Source organism: Copadichromis virginalis, linkage group LG1 (genome assembly GCF_057382275.1).
Source record: "Copadichromis virginalis isolate Kocher_CV1m ecotype Utaka linkage group LG1, C_Virginalis_male_GT1.1, whole genome shotgun sequence".
Lineage (NCBI taxonomy): Eukaryota > Metazoa > Chordata > Actinopteri > Cichliformes > Cichlidae > Copadichromis > Copadichromis virginalis.
In genome coordinates, this window is record NC_140618.1 from 22376592 (window position 1) to 22397657 (window position 21066).

The following is a 21066-nucleotide window of genomic DNA, read 5'->3' on the forward strand; positions in this document are numbered from 1 at the left end:
AACGCGTGTTTGCATGTGTCCACCATGTGTGTGGGACAGTATGAGCTTACTTGTGCCTTGAATGCAGTGTGTGTCCGCATATAATGTGAAGCGAGCAGTTCATCCGTCTTTCTTTCTGCTGCTTGCCCATAAGCTCTGTGAGTATATGCAAAACAAATGTGCACTCCACTGGAAGAGCAACTAACACACACACACACACACACGCATATATATATATATATATATATATATATATATATATATATGTATTTCCATTTGGCATGGGTGTCTATGGATAATGGAAAATATCAGTATTCAAAATATCCTGAATCAAATATAACAGACTCATTTTGAAGCTGTGATATAATTGGAGTAAAATGATCACTTTTTTATTATCATCAAAAATATTTTTTTCTCTGAGACAAATTCATAGCCTACAAAAATTTCATTCATAAATACAGCAGGGCTTGAATTGTACTGCACATGATTATAGGTAAAAAGCCATTATGTACTTAATTATTTGCGAATAATAATTATAAATGATAATAAGGGTCTTCCAAATACTGAGCTGTTGATTAAAGTAGGAAACCTCAATAAGCCAACAGGATGTTTTTATACTGGTCAGGTTAATAGAAAGGTTAGCTAAAGCAGACCGGAAATATACTCACTTCTAAGTAATCCTTAAGAACGGTCGTTGTGTAAGATGTTCAAGCTTTTATTTTATACACAGTATGAACACATAAAAAGACAAATTACATAAAAATATTATTTTACTCCCAAACTTTTCTCTGGGCGTAAAATTATATCTCCTATGTCATAAAAAAAAAACAATAAGGAAACTAATTCGAAAAATGAATTTTGAACTCTTTTATTCAGAGGAAAAGTATTTCTGGCATGCTATTAAAGCTGTCTGTCAGCATGACAAAACAAATATATTAATTAGTATCAGTAATAACTCAAATCTTTCGGTGGTTTGTGCACATAATCTACCTGGATGCTGGTGTATTATTTAGTAAGACTGTAATAATAATAATCGTATTTAACTGAAATGTAAAAGTCTAATAAAGCTAAAATAGTTATCGCCACAAATCAAACTGGGTTTTTTTTCGCTGAAATTAATAGGATGCAAGTGACTCCGAAACCCGTTTCAGTTGATATTTCAGAGATGAAAACAAAAAGATCTTTTAAAGCAATACTCGTGTTATTCTGAAGCCACATACTTGGACCTGTCGGCTGAATATGGATGATTTGCCCTTGATGAACCATTGCGAATGAAGGATAAAATTGTCCCCTCTCCGCCCCGGTGCCATCACTCGCAGGCTATATATTCATATCCAAATTGCTTTATTGTCACGTGTTAAGCCCCACGCCCCTCTTCTTGCAAACTCCTTTTCCTTTTTCTTTTTTTTTTTAAGAAAAAGAAAAACCCAAATGAGCGCACTAACTCGTTCATGTCATCAACATAATCACTTGGGAGAGGTCTCGAAGGCAGGAGATCTGTGTCCCATCCTCTAAGGGAAGACGGGTTTGTGTAACTCTCCTCAAACCTGAGGGGAGTTGTGGAGTGTTTGGTCAACGACAGTGCTTCCTGGAAAAGATCTGAATCGTTTTATAACCAAACCCAGCTGCGGTCTGGTGTGCGCTGCAGTCTCCGCGTGCATGTATGTATGCGTGCGTGCGTGCGGATGTATATGTGTGTGTCTATTTTCATCTGAATGAGGTAGAAGGAGAGGAAGGGGTTTCTGCGCTTCCCTTTCCAATAGAGGGAGAGATAGGAAGAGAGAGGGGGAGAGAGGGGGAGAGAGACAGAGAGAGAGAGAGAAAAGTTTGGTCTTGTTCTCCCTTTCACTCTTTTTTTTAGGCATGAACACTGAGACCTGCGTTTCATACAGCGATATGACATCCATGGATTCATATTATAGCTCCTCTGCTGCGCAAGGTAGGGATCACCAGACGGACCACTTTAGGACATTCCCAGCTACTGATACCAAATACAGCCCCGCTGCCTTCCTGCCCAACAAAGGTCAGGGTTACGGAGAAAAGTCCAGGAGCCCCTTCCAACAGGAGTGCCAGTCATTGGATGCCGCCGCAGCTGGGCAAGGCACTTTCAGCAAATACCACCTCTTCATGCAGAGGTCTTCTTGCAAAACACCCCCCGAGGAGGACAAACTGCACCAGGAGAGGGGACACAACGGAGCGCTCATCTCTTGCTACGGTGAGTGGGGAAATAATTAAGATGAGAAAAAAAAAACCAGATCAGAGTTTTAATCTTGTATTTTCAGTTTAAAGGGAAGAAACTGAAAGGGCCTGTGTATCAAAGGGCACGCTGTGCAAATAAAAGCTACCGTGATCGCTCAGCATCAGGGTGTTTTCTCCGGAGGGAGTCAGCGCGGCGTTAGTTTTACGTCTGATTTCTCGATTAGGCACACTTGCTTTGAACCTGTCACTCACTGCTCCGCTTCTTCCCACAAACTCCGCGGGTAGCTATTAAGGGTTTAGGAGATTTGATCACCAATGGCACGGATGCACAAGTGAACAAGCAGAGCGCAGATCGGCGTGAACGTAGGAGTGTTCTGATTAATCAAACCAGTTATCCAAAACGGGTTTTTTTTCTAACTTTCTGTCATCCGCAGAGAGGTGAAACTCAGAAGCATTAAAAGTGCCAACTGCAGCATATGCAGGCTCTCAAAGTGGCAGCGGTTCTGTGCGTAACGCGGTTAAGGAGAGCAATAATCTTCCCGACTATCAAATTGTCTCTTTGGCCATCAAAATTAAATTAGGGCGAATTTAATGCGATAATCTGCACTACAATCCTTAATATTGGAGTTGAGTCGGACAATTGAATTAACAGGTTTTCAGATGGCACAAATAGTGAGCCCCAAACTGATGATATTTTCATTTCATTGCACCGCCTGATTGGATCCAATTAGTTTAATTGCGAAGGGGCGCTGCTGTAATTGGTAAATGATGAGAGTGTGAATAAAACTTTGACCCTAGTTAGGTGGGCGGCCACTTTTAAACAGCATTTTCTCAGCGCATAAAACGCCTTTAACCTACAGCGAACTAAACGTAAGACGATATAGTGAACTTCCTTTGGTATTATCTGTTGTTCAAAAACAGGTACGTCATTTCTTGGTTAACAATAAGAAATATATATATATATATGTGTGTGTGTGTGTGTGTGTGTGTGTGTGTGTGTGTGTGTGTGTGTGTGTGTGTGTGTGTGTGAAATTAAATATATCTCTATCTCTCTGAATGAAATATATATTATCTGGACTGAGTTTCGTTCTCGCGCTTTCTATATCTATAGCTCAGTGGACATCTGTGCTTAAACGTAATAAATGAAATACTGTAATAAATAATAGAATAAAAAAAATAACCAAAAAAGCGAGCTAACGTTGCAGAAAATTAATAAAGCAAACAATAAAATAAATTCAAGGAACAATAATTGTTTGATGGGAGGCCTCTGTTGTGTCGCCTTTACGCATGAAGTCATCCCACCACGATCGTCCACAAACACAGTCTGTTTATCTTTTTTTTTTAATTCGATGGGGTTTAGGGATGTTTTGACAGTTTCCGGATGTCGGCCTCTTTATAGCTTCACAATGTCAACAACATAGAACAGTCTTTTCAAAAAGGCATTCTGCTCCTTTAAAATGGCTCTTAAGCTTGTTATTATTCGTTAACTTTGGCGTAGATCTGATGGATCTAGAATAAAAATCGAAATAAAATGTTTTATGTAATGTTGTGAGCCGCAGTCATTAGACCGATACTTAAACTACACTTTTTTTCTTCAGTAAGAGCTATGAACTACTAAAGAACCAAAATCATTTTTATGATAAACTTATTTATATAAATACAAAAAAACCCGATTATTGTGTTTTGTTTTGTTTTTAAATTAAAGGCTTAAAGAGGAATCTTGATATCATATTTGCTGCAGATACCCATAAAGAATTTTTTTTTCTAATGACATAAAATTTTATACCAGCTTTTCAGTTTCACTTTTCTTTGGTGCTTTATCATTTCACTTCCAGTTTTAAAAACTGGAAGTGAAAAACCTCTGTCAGGTTTTCAGGTTCTCGTGGATTCTGCTTCTTTCTGCGACTCAATACTGTCCAAATGCACAGTGAAGAAAGCAAGAAAACAAAATCCATATCCACGCTATCAGTGCTCGGGCATTAATACGACTCAGATGTCAACCTTCTCTGTTTGCTTTTATTTCTCAGCTCAGGCTTGACCCTCAGAGAGCCAATCCTCCTTTAAATCTCCAGTTTGGAAACACGTGACATCCTGCTTGATATTTGCAGATCTCCTGTGTTGTTTTTTAAATCGGCGTTACAGTTGTAGAAATAAAATCTAATTCCCAGTTTAAACGCATAATTCCTAAAATACTGGAGGAAAACTGTGTGAGTCTGGGTGGTGCTGTGGGTGGTGGCTCCCTGTGCTTATCAGTGGCTGCAGGTTTTTCACTGATTTCTGCAGCGCTCACTGACTCGACATAAATTGAACACAGCAGTAAAAAATGCCGAACTCGCGAGCCAAGGGAAGAATTTATAAACGATCCCTGATGTTTTTATTGGAAAATGCTGGACTGTTTTACTTCCTGGCTCATTTCTTTTATCAAACCTGTATTTTACACACTCACTCAAATTGTCAGAGATTTGCTGTGTTGTTATAATTTGCGGCTTGATCCCTTCAGTCAAAGGTGATGTGATGACTGGTCTCCGAGCTGTCTGAAGCGCAGGCCAGCCATAATTGAGACACAGAGCTGCGTAACCGTCTAATAAACATTTACTTACATTAGAGGAACTGCAAACACGGCTATGTTGTTTATACTCAGCACACTGCCAATCATATTGTTACAGCAAATCAACAAGGCAGCTCTTGGAGCCCGAAGAGAGCTTTCAGCTCAGGCTGACAGCCTGAGACCGACTGATAGACTGGGAGAAGAATATGAGAGAGAGCGCTGAAAGAGCAGTGTGTGGTTAAAAATACTGTTTGAAGGCTGATTTAAAGCAACAGTCAGGCTACATGTCAGATTTAATTGTATTAAAATATCTATAAAAAGAGCCAAAGTTATGGGTTCACATTCCTTAAAAAAATAAAGAATTAATTAAGTATTATTTTAAAAGAATCCCTCAAAATTTAATATACTGGGGAAAATATTCCATATGGAGATTAATGAGTGTTTCTGGACTACTGGATTTTTGTAGGTCATTTGTTTCACAGCATAATGTATATGATTTTACAGGCAAAATATTATAATATTTGCAATTTCAGTGGTGTATGGTTTTCCAACAGGTTAAACAAGCTGCAGAAACTTGAAACACTAAAAATAAGGGACCTTGAGAATTGGTAATTATTTTCCAGCACAGATAATGCACGTTTTCTTTTTATAAAGAAATCTTGTCACCACCACAACCAGAAAAATATGCATGCGATTCACAAACTCTACTGTATGAAAAACTTTCAAAAATGGTGAAAAAATAGAAGTCTAGGGACCCGGTAGGTCACTTCGTAGTCTTAAAACAACCACCTACATGTCTTTGTGATCCTCTTCCTCTTTTGATGTGTCCATGTCTTCTCTCAGTGTCTCAGGGTGCTGACCTTTAGCTCGGCGTTCCTGCCCTCATGTGTTTGGAGAGGAGCGGGAGCTCCCCTGCAAGCGCACAGCAGAGAAAATCCATTTGAGCCCCCCCCCATCCGAAACGCTCTGGTGTCAAAACAGAGCTCTTTGCAACATTTAGAATTGGACTCGAGCTTTACACGCTGCATGGTTAACTACCCCAGCATGACAAAGTGCAGATGGTTGACAATTTAAAGGAAAAGAAGAAAGTTATTAGTAATCTGAAATATGTGAAATGTCGCACTGGAGGGATGAAAGAAGATGTTTACCTCATTTTGAGTTCTGATGGTGGAGAGTGCCAATCCAGAATCTGCCATCATAGGCTTTAGGCCATCCATATGATGAGCTTCATCCTTATCACCACTCAGTGACCTCCTCGTGCCTTATGAGTTGGAGTGGGGTGAGGGTTATCTTCTATTAGAGAGTAAAGGTGGTCATTAAGAACTCCCACCACATATCTTCCTTGTAGGGGTACAGGAGTTGAGTTTTTTCCTGTAATTTGTCACTCCTCTGTGCTGTTGCATGGAGGATTGCAGGCCTTCTTAGAGGAGATTTGTGCCTCATATACTTTTTTTTTCTTTAGGTGTAGGCAGTAACATTATTCACTAAAGACATGCCGCTGTTGCAGTTGAAAGCTATAAAAAATTGCTGTTTGTTAAACTGATTTCTTTGCACAGCCAGAATTAAATACTGCTCTACTGCCCTGCAGGTATTAATATTTCATAACTTACACAGGCAGTTAAGGAAATTATCTTCAGTAGGACCATCATTTACATAATGCTTTCATTGCCTTGTGAGGTTTTGCCCCTGTACTCTTCAGCCTTTTTACATTTTTTATATGCCTTAACCATTTTTAGCCCCACTGCAACAATTTCACCCACTCGTAATGGCAATCTGTGCTGATTGGTTCGAGCAGGGCATAATGGGAACCAGCCACGCAGCCCAGACAACTGAGGCACACTTCAGCAACTCGGTGACATGAGTGGAGGTGACAAGGACTCAGGATCATTTTACCATTTAGCTTAAAGTTTGGCAGGGTAATTTACATTAGGCTCGGTTTGCATGGCCGAGTGAGAGCAGCAGGGCAAAAGAAAAAGGCTCACGAGGACCAGGACTTCCTTTGGTCTCTTTGTCACTGCTTCATGTAAACTGACCGCTTACGCAGAACTAGAAGACTCCAGATTGGTTCTGAAATTTTTTGTACACTTATTGTTTAGCGAGGTGAATTATGGCAAACGGTTCAAATTTCCAAATCAATAACTTGTTGGGTTTTTTTTCTTTTCAAGATGTTCTTCTGTTGTGATTTCTGCTTTTTGAAGGCCGGGCACTTTCTGAAACTCTGATGATGATGTAAACATAAAGTTCAACTAAAATACACACAAAAATAGATTTTTTTCTTCAGTTTATTTATTATTTATTCTACAAACCATATTATTGAAACTCTGTGGTTCTTTTTTTAATGTTAAAATTTAGCTTATGATTTGTGATTGATTTAGTAGGATTCCCCAGTTTTTCTGTCAGTGTCAGCGTCTTTTGTCGGTCTGATCAGTTGTGGTATTTGTAGTATTCCTGCTGCTGGGTAATTAATATTTCCTAATCAAAGAGGCGAGGCAGTTTGGGAGTTTTTAATTTCCAAACAGAGCTGCTGCAGAGCACTTTGTTAGGACTGAAGCATTTTGGATGTTTAGCTGGTGGAAACTGGTTGCACGTTGTGTTCTCAAATTCACTTGCAGTTATTGAAACCTTGAGTGGAAAAAAAGCCATCACGCATGTTTTCAACACGGGTTTTGTTTTGTTTTTTTCATTTTATGTACTGTGCATTCCCACGAAAAAAACAAAACAGAAAAATGTAGACGAGCAAGCTCTTCGCACTCGGAAGGAATGTTCTGTTTCGATCACACAACAAAAACATAAGATGGAGGAAATTCAGTTTTGTTCCAAAGTCTGGGAGAAACATTTGGAAGAGAGCTGGTGGGTGAGAGACAGGGAGAGCGATGCAGAGGGGGGGTGAGAGCGAGAAAGACAGAGATTGCGTGAGAGGTGATTTATCAACCTTTGTCTTTATGGGATTTTTTTTTCACAGTCTGAATTTTTCACAGCCTGCTGAGATGGCTTATTGCTCTGTTGCAGAGAGGTTAATGGCTACCTGTTGCATGGTTACAAACACTGAACAAACAGAAATGTGTTCATGCTTCTTTTGTTTAGTATCAGGTTTTCCCAGTGTACAGCAGTGGTGTAAAAGTGCATTTTGTATGTTTGTATGTATGTAAGCACCTGATATTACAGCAAAGAAACCGAAGTGCAGCAATATCCTTCCAAAAGAGACAAGGCCATGATCGCTTCATCTTCAGCAGAGGTTGAAGATGTTTTTGGACTTCTTCTTCTTCTTCTTTCTTTTTTTAAATGATGTAAAAAAACCAACACAACAACACGGAGAGGATCTCTTATAACATACAGCGGTAAATTGTCTGATCCACATATTTAATGCTTTCGACACTAAACAAAGTGCAGGAATATAATGAGGACAGTAAATGTGTTGGTTGAGACCAAACCCGGAGCTAAGAAAGGATATCAGTGATGTACTTGGCACGCTGCATGAAACTTACATTTAGTGCTGATGTGCTTTCAAACTGCTGAATATGTAAATAAGTACTCATTCTGTTTAAAGGTTTCATTTGAGTCTATTTGATTATACGACACATCGTCTCACTGTTGTGCAACAATTAAAAATACTTTAGCTTTAACTAAAAGTACAAATATGAAACAATAATTCATTACAAACAATAAGTCTCGGGTCTGTGTAATAAAATAATGACAAAACACTTTATTTTACACATTATATTGCAAATCTTTCATTTTAGCAGCAGTCTGCTTAGGTCTGCATTTGTGATCTGTTATGGAGTTAAAGAAGATGAGGAGTAAAACAAAGAGCATCTGAAAACAGCATCATATTTTACATCAATCTTTAAGGCTTTCGTTTGACTGCCCAGCGTGCACGGCTAGGCTCTTCTAATGACCCCAATTTAATTTCTCTTTCACAAATGTAATCCAAATATACTCTGCTAGTGTTTTTTCTTCTTTCTCTACTTTTTGAGATATTTCCTTTTCACTTTGAATGACACGTTGTTAATCCCTCTCAGCCTTCGTGGGGTGTATGATTTATTGTGTTTCCTCTTAACACACCACGCTGACCCCAGTCATCCCAGTCAATAAAGAGGCCAGGAAAAGTGCCCTGTCACTTTACAGCCCTGTTAAATTTACACTTTGATGCTGCCCCTCGTTTTCAGCTTCGAATTAAGCAGCCCACGCCACGTCCCCGTCTAGCCCATAAGAGCGTCTGTTGTGCCCCGATGGCCTTGCAAAATTGCAAGTGTGTGAGACGCAGCAGAGCTTTTATTCAAGTGTGTAACTGTGATTTTCTAAATCCCTCCTGATCTCGTTCGGAAGAATTTTCTGAGTTTTATTTTATGTGTGCAGACCGTTCCCTGTCCGCGCGGCACAGAGCTGCACAGTAATTTGAACAGATGCTGGCTGGTAGAGTCACTGCATTGAAAATAGAATATTCTGTGGTCGTGGCTAAAAACATCTTCATGGCATTTTCATCTAAAAGAGAATAATTCTGGTGCGTGCATTTGCTGGACTGTTCTGGCCTACGTGAGTTAGAGACGCTGCGCGCAGCACTTCTGCGCGCAGCGTGAGAGAACAGCTGAAGTCATGAGCACTGTGATAGAGGTTTTGATGGAGCACATGTTTTTCACAGTCGCTCCTTTCCTGCCTCTCTGAGAGGAGATTTGATCCTGACAGCACTCTTTGCAGCCAGTCTTTCTTGTGCTCTCTCTGCATATGGCATTCCCTGCAGGAGGGCCCACTGCTCTTCACCTTGGGCAGTGCCGGAGTGCTAAAGAAGATTGCATGGATAACAAGCAGGAGATTGTCACAATATCCCGCCCTGCCAAAAAAACTTCAGTGACGCGATATAAACAATTGCCTTTGATCAGTGAGAGGCCTCATGATTTCAAACAGCCTGACAGCTCTTGCTTTGCAGGGACTGCGGGTGCAGGCCAGGGAAATATGATTAAATAACTGCATAGTATTTATGCTAGGAGAAAACACATTTTCTCCCTTCAAGCTCAACAGGGTATGTTAGTCATGGACAGTGAGGCAATGTTGGAAGCACTGGACCCCCAGCAAGCGGTCTGCACCAAAACACAGCTCCTGAGCCCATCAGGGGAGGCCAGATTTCTCTGTTCTCTGAACGTCGTAGAGCTAAAACGCATCTGGTCGGATGCACGCTGCAAATCGTGCAGCAAGGCAGGTTTTTACTTTGTTCCGTTTTCTTCTTCTTTGCAAGGCTGAATAAAATAAAATAAGAGCCACACAGCTTCTGCTGTCCAGAACAGGCCTCAGTATTTTTTTTTAGTACCAAGCCAAATGCTTTGCCTGGTATTAATTGGAAAAATATGCTCGTTTTTATTATTCATATCCCTGCAAACAAGATAAGGATTGTAAACTATGAATTTGGTCTCTATTAGCTACTGACAGTCCAGCATTGTACTCGACAGTCAAGAAAACAACTGCAGCAAAAGTAATAAACAGATGCTCGCAAACTTATCTCGTAAAAATGTGTTAGAAGACAGAATTGAGTAGAGAAAGAGAGAGGGGAGGGAATCAGGGTCCCTTCAGCTCACCTTGTAGTGCATTACCCAAAATGGCTCTGAGATGGGGTCACTGGGTGTGTGTGTGCATGTGTGATGCCTTCTTTGCTGACCGAGCGCTGAGCAGGAGCTCACACAAACGCACACACCTCCCACTTCTAACCTTGCAAATTCTCAGATGAGCGGAGACGTCCTCGTTCCTGAAAATAACTTTGCCTCAGAAAAAATCGACAAGCAGGACGGTGCCGCACGGCTACTCTAAATCATGGTGATCAATCCGAAATCCCCCCCCCCCCCCCCCCCATGGCGGGAATAGTTATTAACCAAGAGATGTGTTCACAATTGATTAGATCAGCGGGGCCCCAAAAGTCCTGCCAACTCAGAGACATGGCTGTTGAAATTTATGATCAGCTGAGCCATGAAGAAAGAGGGAGCGTGTTTGTAACTGAGACAGAAAGAAAGCGCAAAGATCTCTATCTTGCTTGCATGGCAAGAAGCCGCTCTGCAGCTATTGCATTTTGACAGTTTTGCTGCCAGGTGACTTTGCAGCCACATGACAGACTTCAGTTACACATACGACTAATATGAGGATAAAGTATTCTGTGTGTGTCTGTGTGTGGGTGTGTGTTGGATTGGAGGTGGTTTAGGAAGGTAAAAAAAAAAGAGTTGTAAAGAAAAATCCAATTTTCTGTCAGGCTCAAATTATAGCCTGAGTTTCTGCTCTCACCCCCCCCCCCCCCAAAACACATCGCAGAATGATCTACGAACTACAACTGGAGCCTGTAAGCAGCCAGTGATCAAGACCAGCCATTACACACTCAGACAGACAAACACACTGACGCGCACTCTCGGCTCTGCACACCAGCGGATTTCACAAGTCGCAGAATTTCCTCACAAAGAGCGAGAAATCCCTTTGTTCCACCCAATCAAACCCCATGAAATATCACAGCGATCGAAGGCATAAATCATCATTTATGAACACGCTGCCAGGAGCCATGTGACTGGGACGTTTAGTAGGATAGAGGATCAGTCATTTCTTTCATTTATTTACTTTTAAAGGGTGCTGAAAAAATGAAAAATGTTTGTCCCAAGTGCCCAGTGCTGTAATAGATTATATCTATCTGACTTTTTGAGAGGGTCTCAGATCAGAAAACGTTTAATATCAGCATGGCTCTAAGGGGAACAGGGCGATTTGAGAAAACCAAATAAGGCCACGCTGATAAATAATAGCATTTATCTTTCAGTAGCCGTGGGCGTGTGAAATACGCGGTCTTAAAACTCCATTTTTCAAGAGCAAAAATGTTGCAAAACCAGAAACCATTTCAAATCTTTGTGCCAATAAGAGGAACAGAAGAAAGGCCGGGGCAATAAAAACTTTCATCTTGTTCAAACTCCTCCACATGTGATTTGAATCAGTGAAGTGTGAATTGCTTCCTTAAATTCTGAATAATAGCATTTGGACAAACACCGTTAAAAACACATTTATTTTATTAAACTAATATATCTTCTCCAATAAAACATTGTGTGTCTAATCGTCAAGTTACATCCTTTTTGGGCAGTGTTATGTAATGCCTTTTCTTTACATGCATTTGGGGTTTAAAAAAAAAATCTGAACTTCAGACATTCACAAATATCAGTCCTGATACAATTATAGAAACACAAACCTCTCCTAACAGTTTTTAACCTTTTCCTGACTCACTAGGTAAAGACAGTTCTGGTCTGGCAGATTCTGACTTGGCCCCAGACTCCGACCCACCTGGAATGGATACCAGATACCTAGCTGTGAAGGATCAGGGCGTCAAGGCGGCCTCTGATAGGACACCAGGCACTGACTTAGCGAGCCCTCTGGAAAAGGCTGATGGTGGCGAAAGCAACAAAGGCAAAAAGAGGCGAAACCGCACGACATTCACGAGCTACCAACTGGAAGAACTAGAGAAGGTTTTCCAGAAGACACACTATCCTGATGTTTATGCTCGAGAGCAGCTCGCGCTCAGGACGGACCTGACTGAAGCCCGCGTGCAGGTACTGCAGCACACTCAGCAGCAGCTGAGGGGGAATTTCGCATGAAGCTAAATGGGTTAAACAAACTGCAGATAGAGCTGGAAAAAAAGGAAACACTGCACTTTATAATAACACACTGAGGCTGATTAAAAAACTTTATTTAGGGTGGTCGTTCAGTTTTGTGTCTTTAGAGACGTTAACTTCTAAATCAGAGGTGTAAAAAGAAAAACTAAGCTCTTCCACAGCTGAACATCACAACCTCATGGATCTTTGAGCATCTGCAGCTCGACACAGATAACGTCACTCACAGAACAACATGAGAGATTTATCTGGTAATGTGGGAGTCAGGGGAGAGAGTGGGGGAGTGGGAGCTAACAGAGGCCAGGGGGGCCCAGGGGGTAGCTGAGGTTTGAGCTGCCTGGGCCTCATATGTGCAGTTTTAGGAGCGCAGACTTTCATCAACATATGAGGAGACCCCTTTGACGCCGCTGTTTCTATTTTTCCCCCCATCGCATTTGCACCTAAACGGTTTAATTTGCTGAATTTCTGATTTTAGCTTTGCCAGCGTTTGTCTGGCTTGAGGTGTCTCACTGGCCCGGTTATGACTGCTTTGATACATTCCAACATTAATGGGCAGAGAAGGAAACCTTCACTGTTTCTGTGCCATGTCTGTGTGTGGTGTATGCGTATGACTACAAAAGCCCCTGGATTTTCTCTGTTTTTCTTTCATTAAGTTCCTCTTCTGACAAGAATGTGTCCCTGCTGTTGTCTCCGGGGGTAAGGTGTGAAACTTTTCCCGTGGGCTTTTAGTGAGCTGGAGATTTATATGTGAATTCATATCTATTTGAAGGCATGTGATGTCTTCCAACAATGTACGGAGACAATATTATGGATATAGTTTTTGATGTGCGGGGCTGTCATACATGGGATGAGATAAGAGCTGGATTAAAACCAGTCTTCGACATGGAGTGGTGGCCAGCAAATTTCCACAGCGAAACGCAGGAAGTCCACGCAGCCAAAGGGTTATAACTCAACCCCGAGTCGCTCAAGGTATGCTGCTCGGCTCTGTTCTGCAGCTCGCGCTATCACGGACCTGCCCGCTTCAGATGAATGCAGCTTTTTACAGCCCTCGGCTCTCCCAGTGGTCTTCTTAAACGCTCAAGTTAAAAAAGATAAAAGACACGAGATGCCTTGTCAGTCAGAGAACGGGGCTCTGTGCTCCACACACGCACGCACAAAAAAGCCCTCACAGCTCATCATTTCAACATCTGGAATGAAAAAACCAAAATGGGAAGAAAAAAAAGTTGATCAGCTGATAAAAGAAAAACAGTCCACGACGGCTTTTAAAAACCTTTTGTTTAATTATAAAAACAAAAGACAAAAATCACTGAGAGTCCATACTTAGGTTCGTTGCATGAAAACAGGGGGCTTTCAGTTAAACAACATCAGGGATCGGAGTTGTTTGCTTTTTCAGTCTTGGGGTTTCAAAGGAAGAGAGTGAGCCCAGCTCTTATATACAATATAGGAAGGTCAAAGGTCAAGGGTTTCAATAGCATCGTTGGTTCTGAGAATCAAGATGGCATCTAGTGTGGAGTCACCATCTCTAACTCACAACACTGATAAAAATGTATTTTTTCTATGAAGCCATTTAAAAAAAAAAAATGAAATCATGTTTACACTAATACTGTGATTTGAGCTGCGTTCCTTATGGCGACAGGTTAAAAACCTCTAAGTATTGTTTACTTTACCTTTACTTAAAAATAAAAATAGGACCTAACAACATTAAGACTTAACAGGTCTTGCAACAGTATCCCTGCCAAGACTGTTAGCCTTTGAGTTAGCGGGAGGTACAGAATAGGAAACACAAAAGTGTTTACAACATAGAAATGAAACAGGATAAAGCTTCACCTTCATATGGAAGCTTGTTTCTGCCACTCAAAAGAAATGTGAGTTAATGATCTCAAAAATCTTTCTTACTAACTTCTGAGAAAATTACTCAAATATAATCTCGAGTTATTATGTCCAAGTTTTCAGATAATAGCTTGAAATTTGATTTAGCATTGCCTGGTAAAAAAATAAATAAAATAAAAACAAAAAGACCCAAACTTTAAACCAGATCCAACGAGGGCAGTGAGGGTCAACTTTAGTTGGCAGGTATGACTGCTATAGCTGTCACCCACCTTTATCATTATGTTTTACACTTTTTACATTTCAGGCAAATGATTAAAGGTAACGCTGTGTTTAACTGCATGTTAAACCAGCAGCTGAAAATATAATGTTAGTTATTAATACCTTTAATATAAATAATATTAATGGTGTTAGCAAATCCTGTGTTGCTTTTGATCATGGCCTATTACAAAACAAGGCTGCAGCAATCTTTTCCAGCATGCATTACATTCCCAGTTCAGTTCTACATTTCTTTGGGTTTTGTGTCCACTGCTTGTCCTCATCTTACCTTTAATTGACACAGGAAATAAGACATTATGTGGTGGGAGGAGGAGAAACGAGAACAAACTCACATTTAATGAACAACAACACCGCTCAGAGGTGCTTCAGCGATATTATTGGCGCTTAAGAGTGTTGGAAAACCGAAGCCAGGCTCAGCCTTGGATTTCTTTTTACTTTGGCTTGGAAGCTGACATGAGTGACAGCAGAGGCGGGTTATCAATCCTCTGAGCCAGTCTCTCACTTCAAAGTGTTTTCAGCCCCATACAGCTCTCCTGCCGGGGCCAGTTTGGTATTTCTCTGCTCTTTCTCTCTGGGGCAGTAACATAAATAAAGCCTCATTGAAAGTCCACCAGCTACTTAAGCTGTCAAGGTCTTTACCAATTACTGTCACAAAGCAGCGTGTGCAACGCAAAAATATGTTCTCGCTGTATAATAGCCAACAGACTTGGCACGAAGCAAAGACTGAGCAGGTTCGAGCTGCTGGCGACACTTATACTGGGCCTTAGAGGTAGCACACAAACATTTTTGGAGTGTAATTATCGATATTAGTCCAAAAGAGCCAGCGTGAGCTTGCCTGGAGTTGAGCATCCTGAGTTGGACAGTGTAGAAGAGGATGCATTAAAACATAAGGGAAAGAAGGATTATGCCCTTTGGTCTGTGTGCTTCTTTAATTTAGTAGGGGACAGCGTCAGAAAGCCAGGAGTTTTGGCTTCAGGAAATTAAAAAGCAAAATGCAAACAAACCTCAACTTATAATCCCATCTCACCTTTCAATGTCCTTTATTGCCTGCATAGATTTATAGTAAAATATCTGGGCACAAAATGTGAGAAATCCCATCGGAAGGTAACTTTTTGGTGCCGAATTTAAAATATAATCAGTCCAGGCTGGTAGCTGAGAGTTGCAAAGGAAATCAGGTGACCTCTAAAGCGTGCCAGAGACAGTGATGATAATTTAAACAAACTAATGCTCTCGATAAACAACGCCATCGGGTTCAGACGTCTGTTTTTGGCGGTCAGCATATAAGCACTAAGGTGAGACGGAGCTCTGTGAAGGCAGCAGCACATTGTTTACATGTTTTATCGTCATTGTTGTCTTTATCATCTATAGGATTGTGTTCATTATTATTACAATTAAAACTAAAAATAATAATTCCTTTCTGCTGCAAGTTTACACCTAAGTTTGAATTTTTGATATGCTTCAAATAATACTTTCAGCCATTGGCAGTCTACCCACATAAGGGTCGTTTTCCCATTTGAAATGGAAACTTAGATTTGTATCTATAGAAAAGTATTTCCTTTAGATTTGAGGGGAAAGCTGCTGTTAAGAGTTCAGGCTCCTCTGACTGCACACTCTGTCCTGGATGAAAGTAAAGAAAACCTCAAGTGTTGCTGGTGGTTTTTGTGATATTTGGACCTTTTCCTTTCTCTGCAGGTGTGGTTCCAGAACAGGAGAGCGAAATGGCGAAAGAGGGAACGCTTTGGCCAGATGCAGCAGGTCCGAACACACTTCTCCACAGCTTACGAGCTGCCTCTCCTGACTCGTCCTGAAAACTATGCTCAGGTACAGTGTGAGCTCTTTAACACGTGTTCTTTCAGACCTCTCTCCCCCGACCAAAAGCTAAACGTAGACAGGGGTGATTTTTTTTTCTTTACTGCTATGATCCTAATTTCTGCTACAGACTGGGAATGATTCGCTTGCAATAAAATCAACTTTTAATTGCCTTCCGTTGCATCAGGAAAGTTGCTGCAGGTGGCAACAGTTAAAAAAAGAATCTCTTTTTCAAGGAGTTGTTGAACATTTTTGAGAAACTTGGCTTTTTTCCTTCATAGTAAGATTATTTTTAAGAAGAAAAAGGGCAAAGTATGTAGCACATTTTGTACGAAAGCACCTCTGTAGGGTACTGATTAACATGCTATGCTGTTTTTTGTCTAATTTTTTCAGGAGGTTCACAGTTTACCAACATTAACCCTCAACAAGGACACAAATAACTAATATATGTACCCTAATTACAAAATCCCTTAAGCATGTAAGGCTTTAGATTGGACTGTGCTGGGTTACAGGAATTGGCACTTAAAGATAAGGAGAGCCAGATAAATGAAAAATACACCTGCACTAATCTATTGTATACACAAGTGTTCGTGGGTTAAACAGCCAATGTAGTCTTTGCTTTCTTTGAGCGTGCATTCAAAATAATGAGGTGTGTGACTGCCTCACTCATGTTGATTTTCCAACAATATTCCAGATCCAGAACCCTTCCTGGATCGGCGGCAGCAGCGCTGCGTCTCCTGTGCCGGGCTGCGTTGTGCCCTGCGACACAGTGACTCCGTGCATGACACCTCACCCCCACTCTGCCAGCGGGGTGTCTGATTTTCTGGGAGTACCGAGTCCCGCAGGTCACGTGGGGCAGGCTCACATGGGCAGCCTGTTTGGAGGATCTCCTGGCATGGCTGGAGGCATCAACACTTACGATCTCAACATGGACCCCGACCGCAAGTCCTCCAGCATCGCCGCTTTGCGCATGAAAGCCAAAGAGCACAGTGCAGCCATATCTTGGGCCACATGATGTGTTGACACATGCTGGATGACGGGGGACCTTGTTGACCCCTGAAAAGTCTAAACAATCCCAGAATGGAGTAAGGGGTGGCACTAAAATCAAGGCAACAGTGGCTACCTTCAAAAATGCTGCAATCAAATTATGTGGGGAAAAAAAGAAAGAGATAAAGATTTGGCAAAATCGGCAGTGCCATGTTTTTGGTGGCACAGCAGTGAGTGCTGTGGAAGCCCAGTGAGAAGGTGAAGGTGTGCTGTATAACAGGAGTTGCAGTGTAGTGCTGAAGATAGGCAAATATATATATATATATTAAAAAAAAGATGCTAGAAAAAAGTTCAATTAATCCAAAAAAAGAAGAAAAAAAAGAAAAGAAACATCCATGCACTTATTTGCTAACACAGACACAATTTCTATTTGTACAGAGCTTTTGGTATGTTTGTTTTGGTGCTGTTTTTATTCTGATCTTGTTATTTAAAATGTCCCCCTTTTTCCCTTTTTTGCGTCATTTAATTTTAAGTTTTGATTTCACAGCTAGTTTAAAAAGCATTCTGAAAAAAATCCCTTTAAAAAACCTCCATACATTTTACTCTTTGTCAGCATTAACTTAAGTCATGCCGGTGCTGAGATGACCATCAATACAAGCGTCACAGTAACCAAATCTGGGTATGTTTTCCAGTGACTGAAAACGTAGACAGGGCTCTTCCCTCTAACATTACAAAGTAAAACAGATGAAAAGTGGTTCTCTTGAGTATGGCCAAGGGTAAAAGATCCACCTGCTGCACTAACCCAGCCTGCTGATGCCCAGAGAGGAGGAGGAAATGGTGTATGGGAGTACGAGAGGGGCACAGCAGGCCTGCTGCTCTCAGGGTTGAAGAGCCTGGGAGCGCCAGCCTCCAAACAGATGCAGCTCTGTTTTCAGGAGAAAGACTCCAAGTGGACATAACTGTGCCCCTTGCATTTCTAGTCTCACAGGTCTCAGAAAGAGAAGTGCCTACCAGTCAAGCCAGACTGCCAAAAATAACACAGGAACCAGCAGAAGCCTCTTTTGAAACAGAGCGGGCTACTGGGGATAACACCGTGTGTTGACGCTCTTAAGCACTGAATGGATGTCAGTATTCAGCAGCCTTTTCTGGACTTTAACAAGCCTGCATTTGGCTTTCAGTGCAGCGCTGCCATACATGTCATTGTTACTCTTCCTCTTCTTTTTTCTTTTTTTTTACCATCATCAGATCTTTCAAAGTACTCCATCACCCTGATTAATGCATAGTGACCTCTGTGGTTCTGTTTAAGGTTTTGGCCCTGTGTTCCTCGTGCATACATGAAGATTCAAGTGTATTTGGACCAGAATGTGTTAAAGCTGAAGTAAAATCAGGGTCTCCTTTGCACTCGGTTGCAATGGGCCGTGACCTAGGACAACAAAAACTCTCAAATTGATTCTGTGTGAGTCCTCAGCTTAACTCCAAATATGTTTGGGTTGATGCCCCACTAAAGTGTGTACATCAGCTGGGTTCTGTAGTACTGAGTAAGCTCGGGTCTCTCTCTCGGATCCAGTTCACCTTAATTATTTGACGCTGTAGCATAAAACAAACTAAATGGCACAAAATCCACAGGTGCTTCGATGATCAGTCTGCCATCTACAGCGAGGTGACTGATGGGAATGAGGTTAAAACTGGCTGAAAGTTCTCTACAGCAGAACAAGGCAGGATAATTGTGTCCATCACAAAGTTGTGACATGGAGACGAGGATTAAAGCTACAAAACTTTGGTCCTAGCTTCATCCGTTTTTGACCATATTTATAAACGTTTTTTCCCCCGTCAGATACCAACATGACAGGTCCATGTCTTCCCTCTGCTTTCGTCTAGTTTACTTCTATCAGGACTTAAGCACTATTCCCTGTGTCTGTGTCCTTTGCCCCCACGAAAAGAAGTGTAAGATAGAGGTTGACCCAGCCAGATACCTCATACCTTGCCTGGGATATCATTCAAATTTTTAAGCATATTTAAAAAGCAAACTTCCATTTTTCCCTGGTAACAGCATCTTGCAGTGACAGAAATAGCCAATGAGCTTTTCAAGTGCAGCAAGATGAGGTAATACATGGCTTCCTTTGTTTGCAAAGCTTGATTTAGGCCTGAAGCATAACAAAGGGTTTCATGGTCTCAGAAAGCAAACCCGATACCTTGTGGTACCACCTCGAGGCAGAGCAACCATTGCTAATTCCCTAAACTAAACCACATTCCCTCTCCTCCTGGGTAGGTAGGTAAGAGAGGTGAGGTGCGGGCTACAACCTGTCAGCAGAGCAGATCGCCCTCAAGTTGTCCAAATCACCTCCAGTTTCACTCCTCTGTGCAAATGCGAGGCATGTGCATGCACAGAGGACATATCCCAGAAGTGAGAGGGTATCCTTGCGAATCTGAACATGGGGCCCCCTGTGCTCTAGCCTAGGGGTTGGACGGAGGGCGAGCTGTGAGGGCGTCTGCTGTGTTCCGGTGTTCTGGGAAAAGGACAGTGCACACAGCTGCGCTCAGGGGGTAAATGCAAAACAAACATGCCTCACACATGCTTCCCCCTCAGCTGTCATGGCTCTGCTTTCAAAGATCTACTCCCCCCTCCCCAATCACACACATTGCACTGCGCCTCTCCCTTCGCTCACTCCCACTATGTCCACCAGCCCCAAGCCGCAGCCCCTCATCGCAGGGTCTGAGGCACAGCCACACAGGCAACTGAGGAAGGCTTTTTAATTAACACTGAGCCATGTGGAGGCTATGGACTGCAGTATTGTGTGTCAGGATGGACAGGACTGTCTGTCTTCTAGTTGGTCTAGCTGGATGCAGACATACTGGCAATGAGACGCTCAGGTTTACCGTTTTCTGTGCATTCATGAGAATCTCCAGTGAGGTCTTTAACATATGGAAACCAAAGATGGACAGTTTTTACCACTTTAAGTAATTTCCTACACTTACACAAAGCCTGTTAATGCAAGATTCAGCTTTATATTTTAAAAAAAAATCTCTCTTGTATGCTGCACAACTCCAGCCTTGAGTGATAACGTCCCCCTTTCTCATTTTTCTAATACTACTGAAGTCAGGTAATCAGTATAGGAGTAAATATATGATAAATGCGTGCTGTTGTGTGCATGTACAGTGTTGTGCGTGCAGCTTGAAGTGTCATAAGACTCGTAAACATTTTACTAATTTGATGCCGTTTTATTTTGTGGGACAATTTATAAATATTTGAGTGTAAAACTTCTCTTAAACTTGGTGATGATCTGTTTGTATTCCTAGTGTTTGTGGACATTGTTTTCTCATCATGTTATTCTTTAATTTCCCCCTCCTACCAAGTTTGTGTGGCTTTAAGCTGTCTTTGGAAATGAGAGTATGAATTTACTCATGCTTGTGTGATTAAAATACCATAAGTTATTGTACTTTGATTTAGAGTCGCTGTGTTCTGAAATGCGTAACAGCCTTAATAAGGTGGAAGCAGCAAAACAGTAACTGCTCCCTGCAGCTTCTCAGCAGACCGAGACTTCCAGAAAACTCAAACGACTGCAGCCGCGGTACATCCTCCTATTAGCACTCGAAGATCGCTCAAGTCACTCCGAGTCTCAAGAGAAGTCTTTCAAGATGTCAGCTAAAGGCGCTGGTTGGCCAGAGAAGTGTCTGAGGCTGTTGAGAAAACCCATAAAATTTGCTCCGTCTTATTACTTCGCACCACCGTGCCAAAATATTGTGTCATCCCTGTAGTCACATTGTGAAATCCCCGTGCGTTTCAGGTCCTTTGAAGGGACAAGAGTGCTGAAATGAGATCGC

The 21066-nt window shown here is 41.6% G+C and overlaps 1 protein-coding gene across 1 annotated transcript; it reads left to right on the forward strand.

The window, feature by feature from the left end:
* The first annotated feature begins 1842 nt into the window (after positions 1-1842).
* alx4a (ALX homeobox 4a) lies at positions 1843-20756 on the forward strand. Its single transcript, XM_085454879.1, has 4 exons — positions 1843-2194; positions 11963-12282; positions 16141-16269; positions 16952-20756. The coding sequence occupies exons 1-4, from the start codon at positions 1843-1845 to the stop codon at positions 17270-17272; spliced, it is 1122 nt and encodes a 373-aa protein (XP_085311005.1). The 3' UTR covers positions 17273-20756.
* The last annotated feature ends 310 nt before the right edge of the window (positions 20757-21066 follow it).